The following is a 20252-nucleotide window of genomic DNA, read 5'->3' as shown; positions in this document are numbered from 1 at the left end:
GAAATGGGAAGGAAGATTAACCTAACTCAGGGCTACCCAAACTGCAGACCACAGACCACCAGCGGCCACATGCTTCATTCAGGCGGTCTGTGCTGTGTCTGTAAAAATGCAATTTGAAAAAGGCCATACAGCATCTAGCACAGCGTCCGACAGGAATGGCGCAGGCAAGTGGGCCGCAATGGCTGTTCTGAAAGGATGAGCTGAGTCACATAGAGGTGATGGTGCTTCAAGTAGCTTGGCCGCAAACTATTTAGGGCTTTGAAAATGACTACTGCACCTGAATCACACTCAAAAACTAAGTGGAATCCAGCTGACTCCATCTTTCAAACAGAAGTTCATAAACAGGCAACCAACAACTCACTGCAAGTAAAGAGCTTGCAAAACAGGGTAAGAGCTGAGCTAGAACATCTTTTCCAGTATCTCCCCTCAGCTCAGCCAGGTAGAGCGTGAGACACTTCATCTCAGGGACTTGGGTTCGATTCCCCACCATGGGCAAAAGATTCCTGCATTGCAGGGGGTTGGACTAGATGGCCCCACCCATGGCCCCATCCAACTCAGTGATAAAGGTAAAGGTAAAGGGGCCCCTGACCTACTCTGGGGTTGCGGCGCTCATCTCGCTTTATTGGCCGAGGGAGCCGGCATACAGCTTCCGGGTCATGTGGCCAGCATGACTAAGCCGCTTCTGGTGAACCAGAGCAGTGCACGGAAACGCCATTTACCTTCCCGCCGGAGTGGTACCTATTTATCTACTTGCACTTTTTGGCATGCTTTCAAACTGCTAGGTTGGCAGGAGCAGGGACCGAGCAACGGGAGCTCACCCCGTCATGGGGATTCAAACCGCTGACCTTCTGATCGGCAAGTCCTAGGCTCTGTGGTTTAACCCACAGCGCCACCCGTGTCCGTGATACTATGACGTAATAAAGAAACTATGCTTGGCTGCTCCAGTCTTGCTTCCTGGTGCTGCTAGAGCTCCCCCTCCACCCACCAGCCTAGAGCAATTGATCCCAGGGAACAGTTTTCCACTTGTCTGCTCAATCCCAAACCCGTTTAACATATCAAGAAGATGCTGTAGTCCAGGAATATGGAACCTGCCGATGTTGCTGGCCTGCAGCTCCTGCGATCCCTGAACATTTGCCAAGCAGGCTGGTGCTGATGGGAATTGGAGTCCAACAACATCTGGAGGAGCAAGAGCTCCCCAATATTGGCCGTATTTTGCCAGGGGATGCCTGCACAGGTACTCCTGCTGTCTCATCCTGCCCACCCTCCAAGGATGGAGGACCATGCGAGGACTTACACCAACCACCCCTTTGTCTGCCCTGGTCTTTCAAGTGGGGGTACCAGACCCACAGAAAAGGAGCTCTCATTTTGAAATAAAGCACCGCTAATCTCGAGTCATTAACTTCTGTTTAAGTCGCACACATATCTGTGCTATGTCTCCTGGAAATCCAAATACCCATTTATCATTGACAAATTTTAAGCCTCAAGAGGGAATGTGGTAAAGAATGACAGAGTTGTACTGGATTTCTCTGATGATGGATGGAAAAACTACATGCACGCACATTCTATATAATAGTAATAACAACTCTCATTTCTCTGAACACCAAGCTACCGCCACCGATTTTGGGTCCCTCACTCACCAAGTAACTACTATTTCTTGGAAATGTCATCCGCGACATGGTCAAAAATCTTACCTACCCTTTCATTAAAGTATTGAAATTCCAATGGACTGCACCAATGTTTTTTGATGCAATCCAGACTGTTTTAACATCAAAGGATCCATACTGGTTGCTTGACGACGCTTAAAAGTTTTGTGTCTGAAAACAATTTGGGTCAAACTCGACTTAAGATTAACAGTTGCGCATAATTATTTCATGTGGGGAAGAGTTTAATGAAACAATGCTGAGCAAACACATCACACTTAATAAGCAAAATGCATACTTTCCAGCTGCCGGTCATGTTTAATTTGGACGAAGTCTTTTTTTTTTTATTCATATATTCTGTATAGTGGAGAAAAATACCAATGATTAATGTATTTTTTGGATCCTGTGATCTGAAGCCGTTTGTTCTTTACTCTAATGATAGCTTTTGGATAGTACAAAGTACATGGATCCAGATAAAAACAGGATTCAGATAAAATAGGCGGAGGGAGATGCAAGTGAAATGAAATATATTGTGGTTTCTATATTTTCTCCACAAGCACAGATTGATGAGTAAGGAGATTTTCAAAAGCCAGAAATTGCTAGGAAGAAAAACAGCGCTGGGACCCTTTTCTATAGGAGGTTGCGTCTGGCAGAACAAAGTTTGGAAACAGGTTTGGCTTGCAGCGATTTTCTAAATCTCCTCCCCGCCCACCCCAACAGTACAGCTTGACAGTGAGCACCGTTGCTTATATAACCAAAACAGCACCATCTACACTGAGGAAGAAAATGTTGGCAAGCTCAGGAAAAAACTTCAAGGTGTGCAAAAGCATTTTTCTGTTTTAGAAAACGGGGAGAAAACAAACCTCCCTGTGAGAAATTAGCATGCTCAGTAGTCACAAAATGCAGACTATGAATTGGGGGTGGGGGGTGGGAAAGGAAATGGAAGGGAATGGAGTATCTTGGAACAGGGTGTGGCTGGCTAGCACGCTGATAAACATGGCACACCTCACACTGTAACATTTTGCTGCAGGTACCACTTGTTATTTATATACAACGAAAAGTGTTGAAGAAGTTCCAATAAAATCTGTGTTGGGTTGGCTGATCATGTACAGTACAGTGGTACCTCTGGTTACGTACTTAATTCGTTCCGGAGGTCCGTTCTTAACCTGAAACTGTTCTTTTTTTATGATATTTATTAAAAGTTTTATAGTTACAAAGATAGAAGAAGGAAAAAAACCCCACAAAATACATATTAAAAAAAAGATAAAAAAGATATAAAGTTTAAAAGTTTAAAAATGCATCAAAAAACCAAAAAAAGAAAAGAATACCTCCACCCAAACAGAGAAAAAACACAAACATTTAAAAACACCTCTTTTTTTCACATCTCTATCCTTCAATGACTTATTTCTTCGACCTCCACCCGCCTCCCTTTTTTGGATTCCAGTTGATAATTAAGTCAGCAAATCCTTTCCATCTTTCACTGCTTACTATCTTTTAATTGTCTTAATCTGTTTTAACCTTATCTTCCCATCAAAATCTTAAAATTTATCTATACTTCAATCTAGTAAGAAAAAAAACCCTTAAATCTTAAACCCTTAAATCCTACAATCTTAAATCCTTATCATATTTCAACTAAAGTCCTTAACCTGAAACTGTTCTTAACCTGAAGCACCACTTTAGCTAATGGGGCCTCCCGCTGCTGCTGCACCACTGCTGCACGACTTCTGTTCTCATCCTGAAGCAAAGTTCTTAACCCGAGGTAATATTTCTGGGTTAGCGGAGTCTGTAACCTGAAGCATATGTAACCCGAGGTACCACCGTACATCAAAGGTGCACACATATATATGCATACACAAATGCCTTTTCGAGACTATAGCATCTCAGAACGCAAGTGAGAATTTTCCGTTCGGAGGAGCACCACCCCTACAAAGAAAAATCTCCTTGCTTGTAGAAAACTAGCACATCAGAGGAAAGGGTTAGAGGGAATTATTTCCCCTTGTGTGTCAGTTTTCTACATGCAGGGAAGACTGAAAAAAATGGGTAGCTAGCATTTGGAAATGCAATTCTCCCATCGGCAGCCTGAAATGGTATAGTCCTAGGGGGATTCTACCATTTAATTTTCATTTTTGCTGAATGTGATCAGCCTCAAGTTTTGCTGAATGTGCCGTTCCTATTTCCACCTAAGTGCCATTTAATTGGAATCAGACTGTTGCACTCCTCCTCCTGTGAGCAGCTGTGCTTTCAGATACACACAGCTGACGAAATCAAACATGGGTCCTAGCAGTGGCAAAAAATGCAGTTTGTCTACTTGTGAGACTCCTGACCAGAACTTCTGATTGGTTCACGAGCACCTAGAGCTGTGTCTTCGATGGCCAGGGCACAACTCAAGTGGAGACAGGCTTCTCCCCACTCCAACAGGGAAGAAGAAGAAGAGTTTGGATATGATATCCCGTTTTATCACTACCTTAGGGAGTCTCAAAGCGGCTAACAATCTCCTTTCCCTTCCTCCCCCACAACAAACCCTCTGTGAGGTGAATAAGGCTGAGAGACTTCAGAGAAGTGTGACTGGCCCAAGGTCACCCAGCAGCTGCATGTGGAGGAGCAGGGAATCAAACCCAGTTCAACAGATTACGAGTCCACTGCTCTTAACCACTGCACCACACTGGAAGGGCAATAGCTTAGTGACCGAGCATCTTCTTTGCATGCAGAAGATCCCAGGCTCCATGCCAAACATCTCCAGGTAGAACTGGGCAAGATTCCCTACCTGAAACCTGGGAGAGATGCTGCAGTGTAGACAACACTGAGCAAGATGGACCAATGGTCTGATTCTGTACAAGGCAACTTCCATTGTGCAATTTTTGATCCTCAAGCCCTGGGATATTTTTGCAGCAGTTCGTAGGGGAACGTTTTCAGCTAATGGGCAGAATTCTTTTCAGGGCAAGCTTCTGGAGTAGACTGGATGGCAGAACCAGAGGGAAAAGAGAATGGAACAAAATAGGATGGAACACATCCCTCTTTATCCTCCCTCCAGGCAAGCAAAGCGGCTTTATCAGAGTTCAAGGATATGGTCCAGCCCAGCAGAAACGCTCAAGGAGGGTGGGGTCTGGGGGAGAGTGCCAAGGGCCACACAGAAATTCCTGGAGGGCCACATCTGGTCCCTCAGGTTCTCCACCCCTGTGCTAAAGCAAGAAAATCATTTTCCAGACAACCTGAGCAAAATCAGACCACACGAAACAGGACTTCTAGAATGGAAGACTTTTTGGGACAACTTAAAAGAAACACTGTAAGTATGATGAACTTGTGATCAGGATTTGAACTATGAGCAACGAAAGGAATTGGAGATCACTGAATTGTTGTTATGGTATTAAGAGACAGATGTTTAGGGTGCAGCAAAGGGGAGAAATTAAAAAACACTGTGGGAAATGGGGTGGAAAGTCGAAAAAACAAAATAAAAATTCATGATGTATTGGAGTGTATGTGTTCATTTTTGGAAAATCCAATGAAATATAATTAAAAAACAAAACAAAGCAGGACTTCTGCAACAGTTTAATTGATTAGTAAACCAATAAATTGGACTGTGATTGCCCAGAGATAAGACAACTGCTGCACTAATTAATTCCAGGCTGAGAGGGGTCCCAAATGATGCACCTCCTAAATTTTGCCTGCTCTCTCGCGAAGGAAGGATGCTGACGACAACCAACATCTCCAGTCTCCAAATTCTAATAAAACGTACGAGCGTTTCAATGAAACCGAGAGATTCACAGCCAATAAAGTGTATCTGTTCTATAATCTGCTGCTTTGAAGCTGGTGGTGTTGCCAGCACTTGAAAATGAAATGCACATGCCTGGGATCAGAAAAACAGCTGGGAGGATTCTTACGCAGCCTTCTCCAGCCTTGTGCCCTCCACATGTTTTAAACCACTCTCCCACCAGCTCCAGCCAGTTCTTAAATCATCTGCAATTTGCGTGTTAACCAAGAGGCTAGGATTGCGTATTATCGGTGTTGAAAAAAAGTATTTTATTTTATTTAAAAACACCCCACATTCTGCAACAGGATATTCCAAATCTTCCACCAAGGAAAGCTTAATTCTGTAACCCACATTAGTTAATGCAAATCAGGGGAACTTCTGACTTAGCTCCTGCTGGGTATGAAGATGGGCAAGAAACTATTCGAGGAATAATCCCATCCTCCTTGGCTACACAGAACATTTTTTCATTTAATTCCTTTCATCTCTCCAAGTTTTGCGAACATAAGCTTTCAAGCTTATGTTTCACGCTTTCCAAGCCTTTAGCTAGATCTACTATATTCTGAGCACACTGTTCTTGGAACTGAAGCACCAACTCTCCAGTGTTGCTCCATAATAATAATAATAATAATAATAATTTATTATTTGTACCCCGCCCATCTGGCTGGGTTTCCCCAGCCACTCTGGGCGGCTTCCATAGAAACAAAAAATTCAGTAAAATATCACAGATTAAAAACTTCCCTGAACAGGGCTGCCTTAAGATGTCTTCTAAATGTCAGGTAGTTATTTATCGCTTTGACATCTGATGGGAGGGCATTCCACAGGGCGGGCGCCACTACCGAGAAGGCCCTCTGCCTGGTTCCCTGTAGCTTTGCTTCTCGCAATGAGGGAACCGCCAGAAGGCCCTCGGCGCTGGACCTCAGTGTCCGGGCTAAACGATGGAGGTGGAGACGCTCCTTCAGGTATACTGGGCCGAGGCCGTTTAGGACTTTAAAGGTCAACACCAGCACTTTGAATTGTGCTCGGAAACGTACTGGGAGCCAATGTAGGTCTTTCAAGACCGGTGTTACGTGGTCTCGGCGGCCGCCCCCAGTCACCAGTCTAGCTGCCGCATTCTGGATTAGTTGTAGTTGTAGAAACATGGCCACAATGGCTGACTGCGACGTTAATATATGAGAGTGCTAGAGGTGAAATAGTTAAACAGGCTACCCAATCAGGACCCAGGGGGTGGAGTCAGAGGGACTATAAAACCAGCTCTGGGAGGAGTTTGTTGGGAGTTGGGTGGTTGGTTGGAGTGGGAGTGAATTGGGATAGAGTTTGTGGGTAGGCTGAGTTAGTGTAGTGAAATAAGCTGAGTCAGGAACAGTTAGGGGCTAGGAAGACAAGTAAATATCTGAGAGGCTGGTTAGTGAGTGAGAGCAGGTGGCGGAAGTTATAGGTCTGGATAGGCACCCCACGATTGTAATTGACCGATACCGTTTATGAAACCACACACTTGTTAAACTGCAATAAATAAACAGAAGTTTATGTTCCAGTTTAAACCTGACTGGACTCAGTATTGTACCAGGTAGGGCCTGGGTGGTGGCAGCGAGAAATAAAGTGGTGGCACAGGGATCACTAGATGGTGAAACGTCCGGGAACCCTGTGTGATTGCCACACTGACTCCCCTCCTTTTCCCTTTTATTAGCTCCAATAAGCACAAAGTTTGAGACTATTTCTCAGTGACTAAAGAAACCCCTTTCCATGCTGAGTGGCTGGCTCTGGGACACTAGAGACAGAAACCCTGTCATGGAAATTGTAATGGGTCTTCGACCTTGCGCAACCTGGACCACTACACCTCTCCTTCCAATGGGTGGTTGGTTGGAGTGGGAGTGAGCTTTCCACAACCCATTCGCCGTCGTCCTAAAACCTGGTTTGAAGACCTGCCATCTACTTACTCTGTCACAGAGAACGATCTGTAAAGCTGGGGTGGCCGGGGTGTGTGTGGAGCTGAGTCTGCAAAATAACTGAAAACAGGTCATGGTGTCCCAACAACTCCTTCACCAGACTCAGAGAAGACTGTAAGAGCCTTCAGCCAAGTTTCAAGCCGCACAAATCAAAGACCCTCCAAGCAGGCTTAGCAGGAAGATGGAGGTCCTGGGAACCAAGGTTTTGTTTTTTCTGGGTATAGCATATGTGCAGGCAGAGAAGAAGGGCGGTAAGATGCTACTCACCAAAAAAAAAATGTTTGCCTTAAAATCCGATAGGAATCTAAAGCTCAAAATGAGGTGCGAAGGGATGAGGTTCAGCCCCCAGCAATACTGTCCAAGCGAAGCATTTGGCTGAGTGCAGTTCAGTCTTTGATCTTGTGGGTCCACACACATTTCTCTTTGGGTATATAACCTTCTGCAGCATTTATAAATCCCATTGAGAAGCTGGGACACACAGGAAACCTGAAGCATGCGCATTCCGCAAGTTTTATCATTCTTTCTGGGTTGCCCCCAAACCTGTGCCAAACTGGTTACACTAATTGCATTTAAAAAAGCCCTTAAGAGTGAAATCGGTTTTTATTGATGTAAAAATCGCACATGTGTCATCAAACTAAGAATGTCAACTGACGCAATCACAGCATCTCTTAAATGAGCTCAGTCCTGTTGTGGCATCAAGCCCAGAAAGGAAGGTCCAGACCTGGAAATGACAGGGAGAAAAGGGAGAGGCTACTTAACCCCTGCAGTACCAACTGAATGTCTCTTCCCAAGGCCACTTATTCCTAATTGTGTTACTTAAATTTATTGTTTGCAATTTGTTTTGTATTTAAATATATCATTGCACATCCCAATCTCCTAGTGGTACAGGGGTTCCAAGAGCGTTTAGCCAGCATCTGTGCTTCCTTTCGGCAATGAGGCACAGTGGTGTTTTTATGATATATGGTTTATTTACATATATACGCGGGTGGCGCTGTGGGTAAATGCCTCAGCGCCTAGGGCTTGCCGATCGAAAGGTCGACGGTTCGAATCCCCGCGGCGGGGTGCGCTCCCGTTGTTCGGTCCCAGCACCTGCCAACCTAGCAGTTCGAAAGCACTCCCGGGTGCAAGTAGATAAATAGGGACCGCTTACTAGCGGGAAGGTAAACGGCGTTTCCGTGTGCGGCAGCTTCGTCACGCTGGCCACGTGACCCGGAAGTGTCTCCGGACAGCGCTGGCTCCCGGCCTCTTGAGTGAGATGGGCGCACAACCCTAGAGTCTGTCAAGACTTGCCCGTATGGGCAGGGGTACCTTTACCTTTTTGAGGGACACGGGTGGCACTGTGGGTAAAAGCCTCAGCACCTAGGGCTTGCCGATCGAAAGGTCGGCGGTTCGAATCCCCGCGGCGGGGTGCGCTCCCGTTGCTCGGTCCTAGCGCCTGCCAACCTAGCAGTTCGAAAGCACCCCCGGGTGCAAGTAGATAAATAGGGACCGCTTACTAGCGGGAAGGTAAACGGCGTTTCCGTGTGTGGCTCTGGCGAGCCAGAGCAGCGATGTCACCTGGCCACGTGACCCGGAAGTGTCTCCGGACAGCGCTGGCCCCCAGCCTCTTGAGTGAGATGGGCGCACAACCCTAGAGTCTGTCAAGACTGGCCCGTACGGGCAGGGGTACCTTTACCTTTACCTTATATAACCTGAGCCTACGATGGAGGGGCTCATAGCATTAACGCTCCAAGAGGGTCTTGCTTCTTCCATAGGCACAGCTCTGGATCAGTCATCGTGTTCTGCCTGCTGTTTTGCTTTTCCTTTAGTTCACATCACAGCAACTCTCACTTCAATCTCTCTCCTCTAAGCTCTGGCTTTATCTGTAGATGGAGGGAGGGGCCCCATCCATTTGCCGGCTCAGACAGAGTCCCTTGAACCTTTTGTTTTCTTGATGGCTCAACCTGCGAGCTATCGCCTCACAAGAAAGTGAGCCTTGCTTAATGAGCTTTTAACGCTTGCTGATTCCAGGGGATTAGCATTGTCTAGCACACATCTTAATACACACAGGCCTTGCTTAATATACACGAGTCTGGCACCCAGTTTTAACACTTCAAGCATTGATTAAATTCTAACACCTACTGGATCCAGGACTTTAGGGTGTCTGGCATCCCTCTAACTTGTGGGTGATGATAAGGCCGGCTATGGGGGAGGGGGCTCATCCTCCCCCTCTCCCCAAGTGTGCTGATTAACAAAGTGAACGTCAAGCTTCAGATTCACACATATCCCCCAAATATGTGACCCAGGATGCTCCATGTGCACACACACTCTCATGTGCCCTATTGAACTACTACGACTTTTTATGTCAGATGTCTCAGATGTCCTTTCATGTGCATGCACACGATGAAATTATTGATATATTCTATATTGGGGGGCATGGGCCTGAGCTTTGCTCCTGACCCCCACATGCCAGAGGGCAACATGCATGGACTCCTCGGTTGCCTTAGATCTCTGCATAGCGGTCAATTCCTATGCCCATTTACCTAGGAGGAAGTTCCACTGAACTCAATGGGGTGTCTTTCTGAGTAGACATATAGAATTGCATTGCAAGTAATAATCTCTCTCCCCACCCTCCGCCCCTCCCAAGGTTTTAATTTCCTTTTAACTAGAGCAGTTGCTAACTTAAAAAAGGTAAAGGACCCCTGACAGTTAAATCCAGTTGCAGACGACTCTGGGGTTGTGGCGCTCATCTCGCTTTACAGGCCGAGGGAGCCGGCATTTGTCCGCAGACAGTTTTTCCGGGTAATGTGGCCAGCATGACTAAGCCGCTTCTGGCACAATGGAACACCAAAACGAGAGCAGTGCACGGAAATGCCGTTTACCTTCCCACCAGAGTGGTACCTATTTATCTACTTGCACTTTGATGTGCTTTCGAACTGCTAGGCTGGCAGGAGCAGGGACCGAGCAATGGGAGATCACCACGTCGCTGGGATTTGAACTGCCAACTTTCCGATCAGCAAGCCCAAGAGGCTCAGTGGTTTAGACCACAGCGCCACCCGCGTCCCTTCATTGCTAACTAAGTAGGGCTATTTTACATTTTCAATCAATTTTCTCTCTTACCTTAAGTCTATTTCTGTCTTGTTTCCTGAGATTTGTTAATACATAGAAACACAGAATCGTAGTGTTGGAAGAGACCCTGAGGGTCATCTAGTCCAACCCTCTGCAATGCAGGAATATCAACTAAAGCATCCATGACAGATGGCCATCCAACCTCTGCTTACAAACCGCCAAGGAAAGAGAGTCCACAACCCCCCCGAAGGAATCCGTTCCACTGTCGTACAGCTTGAACAGTTGTATATATGGCAATAGTTTATCACAATAACTTATAGTCAAGCCGGAGTATGCAAGCTTTCAGACTATACAGAACTCTTCATCTCATATCTGCCTTCCAGTAATCCTCATTAACTCAGACTGTTTCTGCACTATATGTGTTCTGGAGCATCATCAGCATAGAGGGGTCTCAGTCCTCCCAGCCTCTCAAATTTTGCAGGGCAGCTATGAAGATCTACACTTCAAGCAAAACTTAGGTACTCTGTTTTAGAATACTCACAGCTTTTCAAAGAGTCCTATTATTATTTTTAAAGGATATGGATAACAATAGCACAATTTCCTAAATGATGCCCCCCTTTTCAGAACAAAGGCAATTCTTATCTTGTAGCATTCTACAAGGGCAGGCTTAGCAGCAGCATTTAGCTATTCACTACAGCTGGCCAACAACCAGACTTTGCTCTCTGTTAGCCCAACGGCACAGGCTGCGCTTAAAGTGGCAAGTGCCCCATCTATAGGAAGACTCCTGCAGCCCCCACCCCACCATAAGACACTTGCTGTGTTATCGTGCATAAGAAACAAGACTGCAAAGACCCGGAGCTCAAAATTAGGAATCCAAAATGCAAGCTTTAAGCTGAAGGAGGCGGTATGCAGCCGTGGTGGATCTGCCCATCAGAGAAAGGAATGACGCAAAACAACAGAAAGCTCCAGGACTTATTTTCAGAAGTAAGGTGACCGTAGCTCAGTGACAGAGCATCTGCCTTAAATGCACCTGCCGAAGTAAGGCTGGGAGAGACTCCTGTCTGAACTTTGGAAAGCTGCTGTCAGTCAGTGTTGAACATACTAAGCTGAGCTGACCACTCAAAAAGAAGGCAGTGTTCCTATGGCCTCCTCATAGAACCCTAAACACGTGTCTAGTTTGCACAAGCAGGAGAATAAGACCAAGAACCTGAATCTGGGTTGCTCAAAGTGCCATGAGCTCTGTCACACAGCACAGAAAGCTATGTGTTATATACTGAAGTTCTCACCCTGGGCCAGCAGGGGGCTACTGTAGATAGTTTTCACTCAGGTCCACATATGCAAATAAGGGATTGAAAGTGACGTTCAGTGACTGGATAGTTACAGAACGTTGTTACAGTTGCGTTGTACTGGAGCGCTATATAAGCAGGCTGGCTGAACCCTTCAGTTCAGTTCTGTTCTGGCCTGTGAATAAATAAGAGCTGTTTGAAGAATCACTGTGTCGTCTGATATGTTCACCCACAACTTAACACTATACTTTAAAAAAAACTATGGAGAGAAAGCTAGCAGGAAGGGTCTAGCCTAGCTAAGCTAAACCCTTCCACCTGGCATGACAGTTTTCTATGTGTGGCAAGGTTGGGGTGGGGGTAAAATATAATCCTGGGGTCATGGGAGTCCCTGAATGTAGTTCTAAGTCAGGGGTAGGCAACCTAAGGCCCATGGGCCAGATGCAGCCCAATCACCTTCGCAATCCGGCCTGTGCATGGACCGGGAATCAGCATGTTTTTACATGAGTAGAATGTGTCCTTTTATTTAAAATGCATCTCTGGGTTATTTGTGGGGCCTGCCTGGTGTTTTTACATGAGTAGAATGTGTGCTTTTATTTAAAATGCATCTCTGAGTTATTTATGGGGCACAGGAATTCATTCATTTCCTCCCCAAAAATATAGTCCAGCCCACCACATGCTCTGAGGGACGGTGGACCGGCCCACGGCTGAAAAAGGTTGCTAAACCCTGCTCTAAGTGATCCAATTGAGATACGGGTTTACTGACTCATCTTCCATTTGTGAGAACTAGGCCACAGCGATGCAATAAAAATTGCTCTCATGCTTCCATATCCTCCTTCCCGTTCTATGCCCTTTCCATTTGGGACAGTTTCAGCTTTTCGCCTATCACGTGTCTCCAGCTACAAATGTCATTTTTATCCTGCCGTCCTGGGGCAAAAACGGTACTCAGGGCATCTTGCAACCTTTACCGTTGCCATTTCATTAAAACAACAGTATAAAACTATCAACCAAGGAGACAGCACCTGCAGTTTAAAGTCAAGCATAAAAATGTTATCTGCAACATACAGGTGACTCTCAACTTGCAGAGAGGTTGCGATCCAGGGATAAAGCCAAAATGGTGTATAGTCAAAACATACCGGGTGCAATGGCAGGTAGGATTCCCCAAGTTTATTTACCCCTGGATGCCCAGCCCCCCTTTTAATTAAAGAACTTTTTTTTGCCTAGCACATAAAGTTGAATGTACACAAGTTGAATGTGTATGAACCATGCGTTACTTGTATGCAGCAAAAGCCTGCTGGAATAAAACAGTCTTTATTAATCAATGGGAAACAGGGAAGGAGCAGCCAACCTTTCTTAAAGGGGTTCCATACTCTGGGGGGCAGCCAAACTATCTTTTCTCTCACTATATAAACGTTTGGAAACCTGGTGCCCTCCAGATGTTCTGGGTTACAATTCCCATTGTTCCCAATCATTGGTTGTCCTGGCTGAGGTTGATAGGAGTTGTAGTCCAAAACATCCTACGCTATAGGACACATTAACTATAACTGCTGGAAATGTGGCAAATGCCAGCTGTCGTTCATGGTGGGAAAGGCGACAAATTTTGCAAGGGCTCGAAAATGCATTTCCCCATTTTCCAGACTATACAAGTCACCTGTAAGCGGCTTTTCAGATGGTCACAAAACTTGCATTCCTCAATAGGTGCACATTTCCCTGTTAAGATATGCAAAAGAGAACAAGCGCGCCTTACAGGTCTGGTCCACTGTTTGCAGATCGCGGCCATTCCCTCTGTATTTAATATGTGCTACATGAATATTAATAAAATATAGTTTAAAAAAGCTACCACGCTGCAAATAGCTGTGGAAAGCATTTCAAGGGAAGGCAGAGGGGTGGAACGAATCCCCAAATCAAACGCGATGGAAGTTTTCCAGTTCCTGAAGATTACTGCCCGGCTAGTTAAGCTTGACCAATATCGGACAGTGGGGGCGTCAAGGGGGAGGCTAGCAGAGCCAAGAAAAACCCTTCCCTCCCAGCCGCCTTCCTTTTGCAATCGAGATTGGCACCACCACCTTCAGGTGCTTGGCTGAAGCCAGCAATGTCTCTTCCTCATTATTAGCTGTGATCTTTTATTAGCTGTCGGAGACTGGCGCTGGCTCCTCCAGGCAAGCTCCCTGCCATGGCAAACAGAAGCAGATCCCAAACACATGTACATGTCTGCGTGTAACCCTTTCTCGCTGCAGCAAAATATCTGCAAGCTGACGGATGGGCGACTTGGGACTTCCAGGGGAGTGGGGACGGGGACCACACCAAAATTGACAAAAGTGTGTGTGCACATGTTCACCCTCCTCAACTGAGTAAGCTGAGAGACACACATCTGGCAAAGGAGGCTCTTCTCTACCAAAAATAAAATAAAATAAAAATCAGGCCGCAATATATTGGCTTAGCTTCTAAGCTGCTGCAGGAGCCTTTTGCCGTGTTAGCTGCAAGCAATTCTCTGGAATTTGTCCCGGATGAGCCAGGCAAGCTCAGGGGAACCATTTGGACTTAAAACTGAGTCAGGGGCTTAGCAAGAGAACCTGCTGTCCATCCCCAGGACATGGGAAGCAGGGAGAGAAGGGCTGCCTTTGTGTGTGGCAGTGCCCGTTCCTCAAGTAACTGTGCATCTGGCATAAGGGGCAAGTCTTTTTACACACACAGCACATTTATGTAAGGGGGGGGCAGTTTGGATGCCTGTACACAACCCCTAATTATTTCCCCCCATCCTTTCATTACAGAAGGAAGCCCAGGTGGCTGAGTCTACGCAGGAGACAGATTTATTAAAAGCCTCCGCAACTTGCAACTTTGGCTCCCCACATGAGTGCAAAATTGCATCCTTTCAAAGCAGGCTGGAGCACTGAAAGACAGGGAGCCACAGCACCAGGATCTGGGGGACAGAACTGAGCAGGGAAGTGTAAATTTTGGGAATCCCCAAAAGAAGATCCGCTCTGGAAAATGTGCACACAATATCAATCCCTCGTGTTCTGGGCGGATTAAACTTCCATCTTGTCCTGTCCCATTAATGCAATTTCACTGCCCTGATCTGTTCAGAAAGACTTCAACCCTCCTCCTCACCAACCACTTTTCAATCCATACTGATGGGTGTCAGAGGTTCGGGACACTGGAGTAAGTGGTGGAATTTATTCCGGAGTACAATCATGCACATTTGTGTATAGGGTGTAAATACCAATCAGAATCGATATTGCTGCATGGGAGGGTTCGACTTCTTCCAGTTCCGACTGTACTTAAATACACAAACTCACACATAAAGCGTCACAACCGTGAACTCCGCATTAATCTGGAGTAGCCACCGCTTCCTATTAATCACAGGACATTCACACTCAATAACCCTTACAGCGCAATTGTTACGGGTGCCTATTCAGCAAATCCCGCTGGTTTCGGTGCAACTTACTCTCATGCTACATACTTGCGGGGCTTGCGTTTGAGTAGGCACGTGTAGGATTGCACTCCTTAATATTATTATTACTATTATTATCCTAATTATTCCGACTTCGAGGCCAACAGACCAATTAAAGGGTATTGCGATTCCATTTTAAGTGTTGTCGCCTCTGCGAGGGTGTTGGGCGCGCACTAAATCCTCTTGCCCACGCAACTCCCCATCCCCAGCCGTGCAGACGTTCCCGACTGCAGCCGCGCTTTGATTTTACACGTGGGAATCCGCTTTACCCCTTGACGCTCTACGGGTGCAACGGTGCCGAGGCTAACCCAGCTCCTTGGAGGCCATCAGCAGGGCATAGCCGAGGGAGCCGCGAGTCTCCACGCTCCACAGCGGCAAGCTCAAACCCACGCGCCCATTAAAAAATAAAAATATCGCGCGACTGCTTACCTACGAAGAGCCCCACGAGCCACCAGGAGCCGAGCATGGCCAGGTCCAAGCCCCACGCGGCGGTGCCTTTGCAACAACCTGTCCCCGGGAAACAGCCGGGGAGGAAAAACCCAAAACGCGCACGGAGAGGAGGCAACTCCGGTGCTGTTTTGCTCAGCGCGCACCGCCTGTGCCGGGGAATCCCCGGGGATCCATGTGCTGCTGAGAAGCGAAAGTCCCGGCAGGCGAGGACAGGCAGCCCACGGGCAAAGGAGGCCCCGACGGGCTGGGTTTGCCGGCGGCGGCTGCTCCAGAGATCGAGAGAGAAACACGCTCCTCTCTCCTCCTGCTGCTCCCCTTGCAGCGCACGGCGCGTTCGCTTCTTCGGAGCCGCAGCGCCTGGCTGCCGATAGTTTTAAGGCAGTTCGGCAGATCCCAGGTTCGCCGGCCAGAAGAGGTGGAGACTGGGGAGGTGGTGGGGGGGGGATCGAGGGAGGGACGGGCGGAGAGGGGTGTCCCCACGTCCCTCCACGCACATTTCGGTCACGCCCAGCCCTGGCCGAGTCCCTCCGCCGACTTCCCCACCCCCAGCAGAAATTATTTGCGGTCTCCCCCCACGCCACCATTCACAGACCAAAATCGCTTTCAAAGAGGATTAGAGGAGAAATTCGTGGAAGGCGAGGGCTGCTGGCCACGATGGCTTTGCGCATTGTCAGCGGCCGGTTATTTTATTTTATTTATGATAATTACATTTATAGCCCAGCTTTCCCCCCAAAGAGCTCAAAGATAAGTGAGCTTGGTAATATGGGGCCCTGAGCGAGGACAAAATTTGGCGCCCCTCCCCACTAAATATTTCTTATTTTCACAAAATTTCCCCTTTTTTGTACGATTGCTTTTTATGGGTGTTCTCAGTTGGTATCCATATAAATATGGTAAAGGGACCCCTGACCATTAGGTCCAGTCGTGGCCGACTCTGAGGTTGCGGCGCTCATCTCGCTTTATTGGCCGAGGGAGCTGGCGTACAGCTTCCGGGTCATGTGGCCAGCATGACTAAGCCGCTTCTGGCGAACCAGAGCAGCGCACGGAAACGCCGTTTACCTTCCCGCCGGACGTGCTTTGACGTGCTTTCGAACTGCTAGGTTGGCAGGAGCTAGGACAGAGCAACGGGAGCTCACCCCATTGCAGGGATTTGAACCGCCGACCTTATGATTGGCAAGTCCTAGGCTCTGTGGTTTAACCCACAACGCCATTATTATTACTATTTTGCGCACTGCCACTCTCAAATTCAGATCCCTCACTGCCATAGCTTTGGGCACAGAGCAAAATCAGGCCTCTGCATTCACTTCCAGATCACTTCTTTATTGAGCGTGTTGTAAATAAAAAATATGCCCTTTTCCCTTATGGGGTATCCAAGAGCCCATATAGAGTCCTTACATAGGTTCCCTATTGGTAGGAGAAAATAACAGAGGCCAACCAGAGAATATTGAGAAGCAAAGCAGCTAGTAAGCTTGATCTTTATTGATCTGTTGCAACAGGGTGCTCCCCTCACACGCAGGAGAGGAAGAGGACCCCCAAAATTGCTGTGCAAGGGCTTATAAAGACTTTGAAATTCCCATTCTGTAGATCAAGACCACCCCCAGAAACATTAAGCATACATCACAGAAGGGGTGTAACCTAAGACCACCCCTCTGATACATCCCACCTACATCAGAAATTTAAATGTTGTTTTTCTCCTCTCACAGTTTATCTCCTGTCTGGCAAGTTACCTGATTGGATTGCCTGGGGTGCCTGGCCATTCTTTTGTCCTGGGCCAGGTCACAGGTTCACACCTTATTCAAACAGACATATCTTGTGAGGAAAGAGACAATGGGGAGGCTTTTCCAGTTTAACCTTGCAGAGAAAGGATTTGGTCAGTTTAAGAATCAAAATGGTTCCAGGTTGGTCTTCCTGTGTTGATCTATGTATGTGCAGTTATGAACATTACCATATATATAATACCATAAAATTCCTATCACAAGCGTTTGTTCCGATTTGTTTGCAGGACAGTTAGATGGTGTTCCAGTGCATTTCCCTGTCACTTTCCTTACAGTAAAAAGTCTGATCTTTTGGAGATTCAGGTTTCTTGAGCAAGAACCTCCCAGTCAACTATTGATGCTGCAACCTGAATTTGCAGGTATGTGATTGAATCCCACCTGCCTTACCTGAATGAGGCAAGAGGGGTATCAACTGTGACCTCACTCAGGGGCTGTTGGAACATAAGGAACAGGCTTCGCCATCAAGGAAAGCCTTTGCAACCATCATAGCAAACTCGTGGTCTCTTGCCAGTGCCAAGTGCAAAGCAGTCTAATACGTATTTTGGTGCCCAAGGCAAAGAAACCAGTCCTGTGCGTACCTGAAGCAAAAATATAATGAGGAACTGTTTGTGTTCTTTGTAGCTCTTTAGAAGTGCCCGAAATATATTGCCTGTAGCAGCTGCCTCCCTCTGCCTGATGGGGCAAGTCCCTGGCATGTGTATGATTTCAGCATCCATTGGGAGGCGTGCCACAGACACTCTGTGTGATAAGAGTCGAATTCTGCACATGATGATAAGGTCTGAGGGGGACAGCATCCGTATCGATGTGTTCCCTGATACCACCATCTTTCTAACCAGGGGACCGTGCAAGCACAGCTTTAAAAATGGGGGCAGATATTGCAAGGATTTGCAGGAGAGCCGCCACCGCCGATACAGCTGCTGGCACCGTTTTTGTGTCCTCTGGGCTGAAAACAAGCAGGCTCCAGGGTCGTGTGAATCAGCCCTCGTGAGTGTTGAGGCAAGCCATGCTGTGAGTTTGCCCAAGGGAAGGGCTTTTCAGCTGAGCATCACCCTAGCCAAGTGGCATGCCCTTTGGGCTTGGAAACCAGCCATCTCTCAACTGCCAAGAAAACCTCCTCCCCTCCTGCTTCACTTTCCTGCCATTGCATGCCTTTCCCACCAAGGCTGCTTTGAGAGACCCACTATTCAATAGTTTCGTATCTCCCAGAAGGAGCGTTTCTGCAGCCAGCTGGGGCCTGAGGACAATAAGCGAGAAGTGGCGTTTTCTGCCAGGGACATAAGCCTTAGACAAGAGTTTTCCTTAATATATTAATTAGTGTTTTGGAGGAGATGTTGTGGTTTGTTTGTGTTTCCAGGGAACTGGGGCAAGTGGAGCCTGGTATCTGCCAGTCTCCCCCCCCCCCCCTTAAAAATATTTTTTTCTGAAAGCAACAGCTTCCTGAAGCTATAGGAGATGGGGACATCTGGGCAAATATGCTGTTTATTAGCCAAGTAGCATGATGACCGCTTCTATAACAGGCTGCATACTTATTTATCAGACAGTATTGGTAGTTATCGCTAGCCAACCCTTTAAATGCACACTAGTCAAGATGAGTTAATGTCGATTACTAGTTTTGGGTGGGTGAGGGAGGAATGAAGGAAATCAAATCCACAACAAAAACTTCATGGGGGAAAACAACTAAGTTGGGGTGTGTGCAATTCTATAAAATAACATGCATCTTCAAAGGTAGAACACAAAATTTATGGCCACAAGTATTGTGTTTTTAAAAAAGTGATGCATCACTGGAATGAACAAACCTAAAACCTTTTGTACATAACAAACATTGTACACATTTATGTGTCTGCCCGTGAGCAAGCACACATTATGTACGTGTCAGAGCTGGCTCCGGGTCCCAGCTCACCAAGGACCAACGCTAGCCGATCGTACAGTATCAAAGTCTTTATTGAAGAATAGTCTCCATTTACAAGTCTCAGCGTCCCAGCCCTACGTCTGGACTTTAGACCGGCGAAGCTCTGTCTGGATCTCCACCCCCTGTGCACCAGTTTAATACTCTAATCTTACTCCACCTCTTCCTTCTCTCTCTCTTCCTCTGGGTCTTACTACCCCCCGGGGTCTCATTCCTCCTGGACTCTTCCGACGCAGAGCTTGACCCCTCTGACTCCTCCCCCTCTCTTCGGCGGGCTTTAGGACCTGGCTCCCTACCCGGGCTGCCCACCTTGCCGCCCTCCTGTACATTTGAACTTGGCGCGCGCGCGCGTTTTACTTTCCGGATGACCGTTTCCTCGCTCCCTGACGAGGGTGTGGTCAGTCCTGCCTCACGTTCTCCCTCTGCCTGCGCGCTCCCTGATCCCGATGCCTTGGACTCCTCCCCCCTACTGCACTCTGGGGGGGACGCTGGCCCGGATTTCCAGCTGCTACTCTCTGAGTCCCCTCCTTCCCGAGGTGTCCCCCTGGGCACTCCCCTTGCCCTGACCATGGGGGCCCCTTTCTGTGAATCCTCCGAGTCACTGGAGAGACTCAGAGACCTCGGACTACTGTCGCCGCTGACATTTCCTTCCGACTCCTCCCCCTCGCTCTCCGTTTCTTCCCTCTCCTGTGACTCTGCTCCTGAACCCCTGACATCCATCCCCCCCTCGAAGCCCCCCCTTCCCCCCTCCCCTTCCTCCGGCGGGGGTGCTGGGTGCTCCGTCGTTGTGGGGGTGAATGGTGGATACAGTTCGTCCCCCGTGGCGTGCATCCAGTTAGAGAAATCCGGCTCGTCCTCCATGTCTTCGCCGACCTCGTTCTCCTCTGCTTCCATCTCCGTGCCGCCATGCTCGAACCCAACGTCCTCCCCCATCACGTCCATGTCCCTCTCACCCTCGTTCCCCTCTGGGTCCGTTGCCTGCCAAGGGCCCCTCAGCCACCTCTCCTCTCC

General features: G+C 47.6%; 1 protein-coding gene and 1 long non-coding RNA gene across 2 annotated transcripts in view; one reads left to right on the top strand and one right to left on the bottom strand.

Annotated features, from left to right (window-relative positions):
* The window catches only part of APCDD1L (APC down-regulated 1 like), a 43116-nt gene extending 27175 nt beyond the window's left edge, over positions 1 to 15941 (bottom strand). Inside the window, exon 1 of the mRNA XM_083446965.1 lies at positions 15543 to 15941. Coding sequence (XP_083303091.1) covers positions 15543 to 15579 — 37 coding nt within the window. The 5' untranslated portion in view covers positions 15580 to 15941. The remainder of the gene's footprint in view (positions 1 to 15542) is intronic.
* A 139-nt stretch (positions 15942 to 16080) lies between these two features.
* On the top strand, positions 16081 to 18737 carry LOC310680466. Its single transcript, XR_014512793.1, has 3 exons — positions 16081 to 16311; positions 17611 to 17694; positions 18172 to 18737. It is a non-coding gene; the product is annotated as an uncharacterized lncRNA (long non-coding RNA).
* Positions 18738 to 20252: the final 1515 nt, after the last annotated feature.

This window comes from Podarcis tiliguerta, assembly GCF_965153285.1.
Source record: "Podarcis tiliguerta genome assembly, chromosome: 6".
NCBI lineage: Eukaryota > Metazoa > Chordata > Lepidosauria > Squamata > Lacertidae > Podarcis > Podarcis tiliguerta.
The sequence above is the reverse complement of the archived record's forward strand: the minus strand, read 5'-3'. Positions and strand labels throughout refer to the sequence as shown.